Source organism: Ciconia boyciana, chromosome 3 (genome assembly GCF_034638445.1).
Source record: "Ciconia boyciana chromosome 3, ASM3463844v1, whole genome shotgun sequence".
Lineage (NCBI taxonomy): Eukaryota > Metazoa > Chordata > Aves > Ciconiiformes > Ciconiidae > Ciconia > Ciconia boyciana.
Window position 1 is genome coordinate 59,809,551 of NC_132936.1, and position 12,879 is coordinate 59,822,429.

The window sequence follows — 12,879 nt, forward strand, 5'->3', positions numbered from 1 at the left end:
AAGTAAGAAGCAAGGAGAATTGGAGGAAGAGACTAAGAAGCAAGGAGTAGCAAAAAGAAACCATTATGCACTGACCCCAACCTCCTGCACCACTCGTTGCCTCACCAAGGGGACTGAGTGTGATGTGTGGTGTTGGACTGAAGTTGAGTCTGGGGAAAGAGGAGGAAATGTGTTTCCCTAAGTGTTTGCCTAGTTATCTTGATGGGCACTTTTTTTTCTCAATACCAAATCAGTAATTAAAAGTTTATGTTAATTGGCAATATATTAAATTAACTGAAATTCCCTGAGTTGAGACTGTTTTGCCCATGACACCTACCCATCCCTGAAAGTAACAAGGTTTTACCAGTGATTAGTGTGAAGAGCTTGCTCTGTGCAGCCTTTCACTTTGACCATGATGAAGTTACTTGGTCTCCCTGAACTGCATTTTCCCATTTCTAAAGTGAACATTTCTTTCAAAAGAGACAGTGTAAATATATTTCATTTTGAGATCCTGAGGTGGAATGCGAAATCATCTGACAGTAGAGTGGGGGAAGACCCCCAAGTTTGGGGAAGTTATTTATTTTTTTGTTAAGCAGATGGGAATATTTGCAGAGCCACAATGGCTGGGCTGCACATGCACTCAGGGTCATTTGGGGCATGTAAATACAGACAGAATTGAAAACACAAAGAGTAGAACAGTTACAATTGTCCCTTAATTTCCTCTAACCTCCATGGCAATGAGCTAGCTATTTTCAAAACCTTGCCTAATCTAGCTCACTAAAACTAATTTCATAACCTCCTCCCCCTACCCTCTTGAAATACTTTTCTTTAAATTAATCCCCATTTTTCTAAAATAGTTTTCTCTTTGGCCACCCTGTACCACAGCTCTGTCGAACTGTGGATTTTAACTCTCCACATTTCCAGCCTTATCTATTTTGTCACAGACTCATTCTCTTTACAGTGAGCAGTATGCCTTGGTGGTAAGCGGCAACTAAGCCTTCACAGTCCCATGTTCCATATGAAAAAGCCCTGTTGGGTCTGTCATCTAAAGCAGGCTGAAGTGAAATGTTACTTACTGTTCCTGCAGTTCCAATAGCTCCATATATTGGACGAAGGAAACATTTCTTGATATAAATATATAGTTAAACAACTGAATTGAAGGACTGGCTAGACAAATATAAACTGAAGAAAGACTTTAAGTGTGTAGAGATCCTGCAATTCATTCTCCAGCAAGTCTATTTGAAAGTCATTCTTAATTTGAGACCACAAGTTAGCAGAGAAATGGAAGGATGACGTTATTCCCCTCACCGGTGTTGCACATGAATTTACACTGCGTGCGTGCAGCCCCAAAAGTCTGCCTCTTCCGAAGATTTCAGGCTCCTCTGACAAAAGCATGTGTCCCTCCAGCATGTGACACCCACAGTATCCCAAAGAACCACAGTTACCGTTTCCTCTTCTTCGTTTTCTGCCCCCCAAATGGAAAATGTTTTCATTTTATATTTGATACCTGCCATTGTTAAACATGTAGAAAAGACCTGTACTCAGCTATTTAAGATTTCAGTAATACCTTATGAATATCCAATCTTTTGAAGATTTACCAGTTATATAAACTATTAAACTAGAACTGTGTTGAAAAGAGAAATGTATAACCAAAGGCACAGCCTAAGAATATACCAAGAGTAAAGTTTTATTACAAAAATAATTTTAAGATAACTGAGTAGGTAGCATCTGCAGAACCAAATATTTCTATCTACTAGATTAAAAAATGGCTATTTTTCTTTTAAATTGGCATGTGTTTTTAAAGGCAGGTTACTTTAGTGCCTTTGGACATTTGCAACAAGCAAATTATAAGAATTTAAAAGTATGGGAGAAAAGATAACTGACTGACTTTCTTTGGCTAAGTTCCTTACTTTTTTTTTGGCTCTGAATTTTATCTTCATTTTTTTAGTGATAGAGTAACTAAAGTGTGTTTAAGGCAGCTAGTTGTTCATCTGTACTTAGCAATTTTAAATGACATTCATACATGAAGCACATTCTGATTAGTTATATTTCTTCTGGTATTTTTCTGTAAGAAGGTTCACACCAAACAGATATTTACATAAGCTCAGTCCCGTTGCTGCTTTGAACAGCCTGTGGGACTGTGAAATATGTTTTCTTACAGCTGTAAGTGGAAGATGCTGACCCTCTCTAATTGTGTTTTCATTTCTTTTAATGCAGTTGTGCTTCATAATGCATTTCAGGAAAGGGCACTCAAAGAAGGCAATTACTCAGCTCACTCTTCCAGCATTAGTCAGCTCCTCCCAGTGACGGGTCATGAAGATTATGTTCAGCATGAAACCAAGAGATATCAAGAGGTTTTGCAGCAGAACTTCCAAGAAATTATGGAAAAGGTTATTTGAGACTAACCTGACTTTCCAAAACCACTGTCACTGTTTTTCCAAAGATGAGAAGTCTGATTCTTTTCTAACAGGAGCGGTTTTAGGGGCGGTTAAGTCCAATTAGATCCCTATGAAGGTCTTTCAATTAAATCAGGTTCATAGTGGTCTTCTGCTCCTATGTATTGAAGAATATCAGTCAGAGTCTTTCTTTTCCATGGTCAGTAAAAATATATTGGACTTTTCAGTTCAAGTGAAAGTAGTGGTAACCAGCTTCAAAAGAAATGAGGACCTCAAGTACCAGGTTATTAATCTGCGGAGCTCCCTGCCAAAGGATGTCCCTTAGAGGGCTCTAGAATTTGTGGGTCTGTGGAGGCCAAAGATGTTCATGGAAGAGAAATGCACTGAGATTCTCATCCCTGAATTAGAAATGGTTGGAGGCTGGGAAGTGTAAGGGAAAAAGCACGGTTTTAAATAAATACTGTACTAAGTGGATCTTTCATCTGACCCAGTGCAGCTGTCTTGGGTTCACATATCTTCAGAACCATGACAGAAAAAAATCTTTTACAGCCTTCAGACTACATCTGAGACCCCTGTGCAGGAGGGAGACAGAAAGACCTAGGAACATTCTGTGCTTCCAAGCATTTCTGATATTGGACATCCTAGTGCCGATATAGACATCACCGATGGCAACATCCCGGTGTCCCCAAAGCTCACCTGGCAGTTAATGTCTTTCCTCATATCAACATTTATCAATTTCAATACAGAATTGGAAGGTATTAAAGGAGCTTGTATGGAGATATGTATGTATGTAGTAGATGGTAAATGATGGAGATAAATCTGTTACTTTCTCTCTTGTACAATAACAAGTTGATATTTTGGAGAAAGGAAGCAAATGACTTCAATGTTGCAACAAAGTGCAGTGAACAGATGAACTGAAAGCTATGTTGGACAATGGGGACACGGATAATATTGAACTGCAAAGAGTGTTAAAGCTTTGTTGATGGATCTTATATCTAATTTACAAAACAAGGTAATGCCTTTTCCTTTATCTAACCTATGTGATAAGAGTAGGGAGCCTTAGAAGAAAAGACATGCAACTTTCAATAAATGCAACAAAATCAACTTTCTTTGAAGTGGGTGAAATTCCCGTACTTCACATATTCCCTCTACAGACTTTCTTCATGAGTTTTTGGGATGCTTTAGGCAGAGAGTCACACATTTCCTCTTACTCAAGCGCTGGTGGAAAATGGAGTTAAAAGTATTGCTTACTGTTAAGAGGTAAGATCTAGTGAGTGTTACATTGTTCTCTAATAAAATAATTGTATAATTTAGCTTAGTGTTATTTTTTATATTGTTTTGTATCGTTCTAGTACCTTTTGACCCATAGAGCCAGAACCCCACTGTGTGAAACTGCAGACTAAACTGAAGTCCCTGTCTATAAAACTTACAATGCAAGTAACATCTTCTCACTGTTGTATGCTGTAGTAACACTGGCATTTCATACTTTGTAGTTTTAAATTGCAAGATTGCCCTGAACATTAAGTATACATAGAAAAAGAGATGAAATTCAAACAAACTTACTAAAGGCTAAGGAAAAAACTCTGAAATAATATTGAGCATATTCTATTTTCATTTTCAATATTTCATTCAGAAATTGGAACCCACAATATGCCAAGAATTGAACATTTAGCATAGAACATTTAGCAAAGAACTCAAGGACTTCTGAATGGAAGGAAATAAATTGTAATGTCTGGTCTGAACACAAGTCAGTGTGGTTTTCCAACCTTTTAATGAAACAAAAGAAACACAGCATATCCTTGGCCTTTCCATCCATGGCGTATTACTAGAAAGTTTTAACCTGCCCATTGCTGGGGGATCTAACTTTTTATTACAACTAGAACGCTGTGCTCACTGAGGCCTGCCATTTTACTTACACAATGCATGTATGCATATGCTGCAGTTTATCCTACTAAACAATCAATCAGCCTGAAGGACCAACAATTTGCCCTGGTATTTCACAGTTCTTAGACTGTTTGCACTTATGTGAATTATTCAGTACAGTTTTTCCTCATTATTTTCCATGTAAATTTAATAAGAGTTTAGGACATTCAGCATCATGCAGAATCCTGCCTTAATCTCCATCTGCAAAATGCGTGTAGTTACTCCCTACAAGCACAGAGAGATCCACTGAAGTCTGACACTAGATTGAATGGTGTCACTTTTGTGTTGGAGGACAAAAACCAGTCAGTGTAATGCCATAAACATAATAAATGTATTTGATGCCTTTTACTGTTGTATTGTGAAAATGGTGTAATCTGAAGTGTACAGTAACACATAAGTATTTCAAAAATTGCATAAATTGGCCTTTGTTTTATTCTATCTGACCTCTTAAAAAAACAGACAAAACCCAACTGTCTTTAATTCCAGCATGATGGGAGAGACAATGACCTTTCTCAGGCAACAACCAAGCTGCTACAACTTGATCAAGACCTTTCAAGACAGAAAACAAAGTCTGAATTATGTCAATCTCTTCAGACAGAAAAGTGGAACAAAATCTCTCCCAAGGCAAATTCGATGAGGAATCTTACCAATCAGTGGTATATGCGGAAGAATATGAAAATAGGTCCTACTGTACTGTAGGTAGAAAATGAATCAGTTACTTTACAATTAAATGACATAATTTCAATGGGATATTAATTTTATAATCAGGTTTACCTTTAAAATGCTGATTTCCTAACTGTATGTTACAGGAGAATATTAACTTGTAAATGACTGATTTCTTTTCCTCTGTAACATGCCATGAAATGAACATGTTACTAGGGATCTCATAAAGATTATAGGTTTGTTTCCTTAAAGACATTTATGGATCTTTTGAATGTAGAACTAGATTTGTTGATTGCCAATACTTGTTAGGTAAAACACTGATTGGATTTTCTTTACAGAATAATGCATTTCCGGTGTGGAAAAGTAAGTAATATATATGAATATAAAGAATAAATCAAATACAACATCTAAAAATTTAGTAAAATTTTCTATTGTTCAGTAAGTTGAACAGCATATGCCCCTGTAAGATTTTTAATTATGCTTCTACATAAACAGTGTTGTTAATATTGTTATAGCCCTGTAAGTAAATTGGGTACTCAGTTTTCATTATGCTTCATAGAAACTGCTTAGGCTGCTTTAAAAACCTCTGCCTATATTTACAGAAAAGTACACGTTCTAATTATACTGATAGTTTCACATGCTGAGAGAAATTTCTCAGCTGTTTCATGCATTTGTGGCTGGAGTTGGGTTTGGGGTTTTTCATGTAGAAGTTGATGGCATTTCTGAGCTCAAATCTTGTCACGGTAGGATGTCTCTTTATTTGAAATGAAATGAGTACAGGAATTCATTCTTCTGACAACCTCTGTTCTGCTTTTGTAAGTGGTAAATTCCAGCCTAAGGAGATGTCAAATCACAATGAAGAGAGGCTTGCCTAGAAAAAATGATCATAATTCATGTTTTACAATCATTCAAATTCAAAACCACTAGCGTGTGTACATTAAAGCAAAACATGATTAGATGTATAAAAATTAAGGCTGTCTTGGCCTTAGTTTTCTAATTTGTTAGAAAAGCAAAGTTGAGAAATAAGTAAATTTGACACTTTGCTATGTTCTACAATATTTTAAGGAAAAGAACTTACTTTCTACTTATAAATGTTCTTTTTCTTCAACCTCACTGCATAATCATTTTCTTTTGGATTTGTTTTTCTTCAGCTAAAGTATTACCTGTTTGTATAGCTTCACAAACAAAAGTCCAAGACTTCCTTCATCTGCCTTTACTCTCTTGCTTTGTTATTTTTAATATTACAGGCCTTGAGAAGCTATGTGTCCTCAGTGTGTCCTGGAAGGCATTCAGTAGTATCATATACACAAATTAGATATGGTGTCTGACTGACAAATATATGGATAATCAGCCATGGTGAATGCAGCATTGCTAAAAACAAGTATTCTGGATCCTTCCAAAAGTGAAGTTAACATGGACTGGTAACGAAGCATGGAAGTTATGCTGGTATGAGCAAAACCTAGACTAAATCTGCACTGCACTGTGAACTACGTATTGTGACCCTGGCTTCCAGCGAATAGTAGGATACAGATCTATGTACTGGAAAAAAATCAGTTTTTACCTAAACTGGTAAATACACACGACAGCATAGGTGCTGTATTCCTTTGAATGTATTCCCATGCTTCTATCATAGGAGGTACTACTTGAAACCCACAGGTACTCAAGTAAACCAAATACTCGTTCACTTCAGGCACCCGATTGCTTCACCGTGCCGCTGTTACACCAGGTACGCCTGTTTGCTCAGGCAGGGACCTTGCTGCCGCCTGCTTCCCCTGGGGAGAAGCCCCGGGTGCCATCCCTCGGCAGGGGACAGCCATGGCCTGAGGCGCAGCACAGGGAGGATGGCGAAGAACAACCGTGCAGCCGAGGAAGCTGGGTGCTGGCCAGGGCCAGCTTCAGAGCTGAGGGGTCGGCCCAGGCAGGGGTCCGAGGCACCACCAGGCTGTGCGAGAGGGTCGTCGAGGCAAGGTTTGTCCTTGGGACGCCGGGGTCTTCTGTGGGGAGGTAACATCTCCTACCTTTGCTACTTTTCCCGTTAGCCGGAAGCTTTGCGTGTACTCTAGCCTCTGAGTCCAATATTTACGATTAGATTTTCACATTAAAAGAAGCAGGAGACCGTACAGCCGGCGGTCGGGCAGGGGAAGGGCACTGAAGAGGAGCTCCCCTTCTCACACCTCCCTGGCAGGCATGGCAGCCACAGCAGATGCGACCTTACCCAACGGGGCTTGCAGGCACTACGAGGATGGCTCTCGGCCCGCCGCTCGGAGGCCGCAGGGAGAGGCCTGTCTCCCCGAGGGCGAAAGCGCAGCAGGTCGGGCGGGTCTCTGCCCCCGAAGGGCTCTTCTTCGCGGTCATCCCCCCCACACAGGGGTCATCACCGCCGGGGTCCCACCGCCCGTCCCTCACCAGGGCCGGCCCGCCGCTGAGGCGAGGGGGCCGGGGCGGGGGCGGCCCCAGGTGAGCGGCGCCGGCGCTGCCCGCGCCTGGCCGGCAGGTGGCGCCGCCCGCCCCGCCCGGCTCCCGCGGCGCGGGGGAGGGGAGCGGCCCGGCAGCGGCAGCGGCAGCGGGAGGCTGGCGCCGGCTGTCAGCGCCGCAAGAGCCGCGGGTCCGCGCGGGGCGGCGGCGGACGGCGGAGCCCCCCGCGCCATGGAGCCGCAGGCACAGGGTGAGTCTCGTCGGGACAGAGCCCGCCCGGGCGGCGCGGGCGCCCCGTCCCTTCCGCCGCTCCCCCCGGGAAGGGCCGAGCCCGCGCGGGGACAGCGGTGGAGGTGCCCCGCGGCGGCGGGAGCCTGAGGACGAGCCGCAGCCCGGGGCGCCGCCCGGCTCTCCGGGGGGCCGGCGAGAGGCGCGGGGTTTGAGGGACGCGTGGGAGGCTCCCCGGCACCCCGCTGGTGGCGGCCGCGGGCTCCGCCGCGGAGCGCGGCGTGGCCCGGCCGGCGGAGCGCCAGGGCGTCCTCGCCGAGCGCCCTGCCCTCCGTCCCCACCCGGGCTCCTTTCGGCTTGCCTTATTTTACTACGCCGTCAGGATGGTGGCGTCCGTTTTCTCCTTCGGCTGGTTTTAAACGTTTCACGGTCAAGCAGCTGGACTACAACTTTGCGTTAAATTAATCTCGGTAATTTAATTTAAAGGGTGTGGGGTTCTCGTAGGTTGTTCGAAGGAGTTTTGTGTGCAGCGTCCTGCCTGGCTGCCCGACAGACGCGCGGCCGAGCGCCGCGGGAAATCACCCGGTCAAACGCTGGCTCGGGGGAGGGCGGGACAGGACGGTGCGAGCCCGTGCCGCCACGGCCCCCTCTGCCTGGGGCCCGACGGCTGCACTCCCAGCAGCGCTCTCCGCTGAGATCGGCTTAAAACTGGATGCGCTAAAGCATTCCTGCAGTTTTGCAAACACGGCTTTCATTAATTTAAAGCGAACGTTTTCTATTGCAACAGTTATGATTAAGTCAGCTATTCATCTCGCTCTCTGGGTAAAGTTAATTGGCCTCCAAAGAACAGAAGCAGCTTTTCATGCAAGGTTTAGATGATGTTTGGGTCAACCTAAGGTGTTTAGCATACACAGATCTTGCTCACCTTTATGGTCTTGCTTATATTTTCTGAAGAACCTTATGACTTCGCCACACATGTCCGTAAGCCAGCAGTGCTAAGCAGGTGGTACAAATATTTCTGCAAAAGCAGAATGTTTAGAAACTATCTTATGGTTCCTAAACTTCCTCTTATTAGAAACCATCTATAAAATAAGGAGATGAAGTAAGGGGGAGACATACGCTCATTGAAATTAACTGACAAAATAGCCTTCCAGAATAGTTAAAAACTGTCTTAAACAAATACACATAAAAGAGGCAAATCTTGATTGCAAATATGGTTGTACATAAAGGAATACAGTGGGAAATTTTAGTTCGTTATGCTTGTGAAGGAGAAAGCCTTTCCGGCAAAAGTGTTGGGTATGTGCTATCCTAATGGATACATGGCTGAAGCTGATTGGCAAAATAAATAGATCTGTGGCTCTCTTCCCAGGGTTCTTAAAAGTCAGTATTAAGGTTATAGCATCAGACTGTAATTTAAACTAACTTTCTGAATACGTCTGTACAAATACTACAGTGGGAGGTCCTGTTCTTTAAACAGGAACTTCATATGGTAAAGGATTTGGTCATTTCTTGTTTTGTAGAACTGATGGAAAACAGTATCTGATTCTAATTAGCCACATAGTGGTATATGTGCATGTGAATTTTTAACCTTCCCTGACTAGTAAGATGAGTAAATATGTTCTTAGTACATGTTAAAAATTCAAGCAAATAAGTGTGTTTTGCTAATGTATGTTTTGGTCAGCAGCTCTGTTACTGCCACAGGTCTTTAATAAATTCTTCTGGATGAATATCTGTTGGCTAGTGAGACAATATAAAAGCATTTTGTATTGCTTAATTTTATATAATTAGGGATTCTTAGCCCTTCATTTTTCTACATGCAATGCAGGAGCTTTTTTTTTTTTGTAATCTTAAACTTAGTTGGCAGAAAGACAAATATGGTACTTTTCAAGGCTATACTCAATTCTTAAGTCACTTTTTTCTTCTGTTTCTCACCTGTGTGTTTTATTTCTACTGTTTCTCAGAACAGTCTCCCATTACTTCAAAAATATCTTTCTTTGATACACTAACAGTACAAGCTAAGATTTTTGTGATAGGTATTTGCATGCCAGCAAACCTTTGTTCCAAAATGTCCCTCTTTCCTTCTAGACTTAATTCAGTGCATGCTACTGCAGTTATGGAGCCTTGCTGGCAAAAAGAGTTTAACCTCTATGTGTCTAATGCAGTTGAATTCAATTAAGTATATCTAAGCACTGGCCAGAAATCTGAATTTTTCAATCCTACTATGCAATTTGCAGAACATAGTTATAGGAGGTTACTAACAAAACAGTAGCAATTTGGAAAAAAACCCACTTCAAGTATCTGCTTAAGCAGCAGGAGAAATGTATATACATTTTAATGAGTTTATGAATTGCTTCTAGGGAACCTTTAGATGCCCACAGAGAAATGAATCCTGAATGATTTGTTCCCGTGTGCTCTGCTGGGGGATTGCATTCCAATTGAAAAGACAAAGTAAAAGCTATAAATTTGAAAGCACTGTCGAATTTCTCATATTTAACACTTTTCTTCAAAAGGACTTTTCTACATAATTGTGTTGTTTGTGCCATTTTAAATTGTCCTGAAGCGAGGCTATGCTTGGGTAGATCAATTTTGTGTTCAAGAAATACACACATGCAAGTATAAAATGTAGATTTCTTCAGAGCACAAAAATAATTTTTGTCAGCATTTTTACATAGCAGCATGAATCAACTTTATGAATCTTAATGCAACTGTTGACAGAAAAAAGTATTATTACGTGTAACTGTACCAAGGTGCTGCATAGAGGTCACAGCTAACATCAGGAGTTTCTGTGTGGTTCAAGGCACAACATAACATCTGTCCATGCCCCAAAGACTGTGGAAGTTAAATGCTCTGATACTGATCTTAAAGCAGTAGAGAGATTTCATGGACTGAAACGGAATTACTATTATACTTAAGTGTATTGGCTATGTCTTGCAGCATTCATGCTAACTAGATGAGACAGTCTACCAGGCAGAAAATAATAGTAATTAATGTCAAAATATTTTCTAAAGAAATAACTGTAAGTTCAATGTAAACAAATTCATATGTGTAATAAAAATCAAATTCTACTTCACATAAATTGTGCCTTCAAGCCTCTGGGTGCTTTTATCTTTGATCACTTTTTCCTCTTAATGGTCCCAGAGCTAGCTGATCCCAGGAACACACCAGCTATACTTATGCAAGGTGCTAAAAATTCCACGAGAGCATCTTTGTTTTCCTTCCTATGTCTGTCAGTCATTTTTAAAGTGAAAGGTTTGGAAGTCTGAAGAACAATGTTTCTCTCTGAAAGACAGGAAGATCAGAACTGTGTATTTGCCTCTCATGATACTCATTCTGCTCCAGGTCCAGATTAACTGACTAGCCTGCATAGTCCTGCTTTCTAGTTTAAAACTGTGAACGTCCTCTAACAATGACAATGCCATGGATGTCTTTGTCTCTCATCTGAGAATCCCATATGACTTTTAACACTGGAGCTTTGCTCTTAACACATCTCTCTCCTTTAGCAATACTTCTCCCTTTTTTCTTGTATCCAGCTATAATCGTACCTCCTCCTTTCTCTGCCGTGTCTGGTCTCGAGTCTTACGCTGATAAAGCTTTGGTCCTTTCTGCTCTTCACCCTCTTACCGACACAGGTAGCTCAGCCAGCTTCTTGCACTTCTAGCCGCTGAAAGGGTTTTTGAAGCATCTTCCTGTCCTAGCAATTCTTACAGGTGTTCTGCATCCTCTGCTAGTTGTGCATTGTAGCCATAATAGCTTGCTGTGGCTATGCATACACCTGTAAAGTATTGTGGTGAGAGCCGTAGTTAGTTCAGATGCTAGACTCCTTCTCCTCCTTGAGGCCTGTGTCTCCCAGGCCTGCAGCACGGCACTGCTTTCTCTGCTGCGTGCGGCTGACGTGCTTCATTTGTGGTCCTCAGGTCAGTTGCATCTGATGAGAGGTTACAGAGCGGAGAGGCGGCACCTGGGTATGTCCCATTTGGCTGGAGCTTATGATCAGAAGAAAATCCTTAGAAGTCGCACCAAAGCACAGTCTTGCTGGAGAGGGCAGCATCTTCCGTAGCCTTGTGTTTGGGGTTGGTGGCTTTACCAAGGAGCACTGACTGTTTTGTTCCATGTTCACTTTTCCCCTAAGGGCAGAGTAAAACTAGTGGCTTGGGGCTGATTTAGTGTAATCGTTCTGTGAGAAGAAAATCCCTCTGCTTGGGTCCATCAGCACACAGGTTGGTCAGTGTTGATCCATGTGAGAAAATGGGAAGGATGAGGAAAGGGAAACCTTAGTTTTCTTGCTTAGCAGCAGCTGCTAGTTCCTTCCACTGTGAGAAGTGCATTTACGTTCCCCACCTATCTTTGCAGGGGAAGTGCCTGGCCGTACATGCTTCTGAGGCTTCAGAATTCACTCTTGTTAACCAGGGGTTTGTGCTGTCTCCTTACTGTCCTCTGGAGCTCACCGTTGCCCTGCTGTGGAAAGCAGGAGAGAGGACTTCGCAAAGGGTCAGGAGTGTATTGGGGTAATTGAACCAGCAGGTGATAACCTGCATATTTGACTGCATGATGGAAGTCTCAGCTGCCATGTTAATAAGATCACAGGAAGATGAGGTCAAGTGAAAATGGTAGGGTTGTAATTTATAATAGGATTCTTAAATATCTAACAAGAGTGCCCAGAGCTCGAGATAATTGCTCTTTCATCCTTTTTATACTAAAAGGAGGGAACATATATGCCTGGAATGAGTTATCGGGTATATCAGATTTTAAGCAAATAAATGTCTGAAATCAAATGAAGTGCTTCTGTTTTACCCTTTTGAACCTGTACCGCTTTCAGCTTTATGACGCTTGTCACAGGACAAAATTCAGTTTGCTGAGGCTGAGAAAATTGGAGTGGTTTCATGGTACACATGAGAACTGAGAATAGAATACGGTGGGATTTGGAGAAGAGATATAAAAGAGAATCCTCCTCTAAAATCTAGGGACAGTCTTATGAGGCGTTGTAATTTTGCCAGTTTTACAACCACGAAGATATAAAAACACACAAAACCAAACACATCAAACCCTAAAACGTGTTTTTAAATTCTTGCTCTATTTTTTCTCCTGTATCTTCTGATTTTCACAGGACTGCTGGTATGAGTCCTACTGTGAGGCAGCACAAGTGTAGTCTGAGTCTGCGTCTGCTCTCAGTGTTCTCAAGTGCATTAGTGGCAAGTTGAGTCTGCTGATGTTGTTCTGATGTGCCTCGCTGACTTGGGCAGTACAGAAATGCGTGGAACTTTTGAGCTGCTTTGCT

At 42.1% G+C, this 12,879-nt stretch overlaps 1 protein-coding gene across 1 annotated transcript in view; it reads left to right on the forward strand.

Moving 5' to 3' along the window:
• The first annotated feature begins 7,493 nt into the window (after positions 1-7,493).
• TPD52L1 (TPD52 like 1) overlaps positions 7,494-12,879 on the forward strand; it is a 62,538-nt gene continuing 57,152 nt past the window's right edge. Inside the window, exon 1 of the mRNA XM_072855783.1 lies at positions 7,494-7,626. Coding sequence (XP_072711884.1) covers positions 7,608-7,626 — 19 coding nt within the window. The 5' untranslated portion in view covers positions 7,494-7,607. The remainder of the gene's footprint in view (positions 7,627-12,879) is intronic.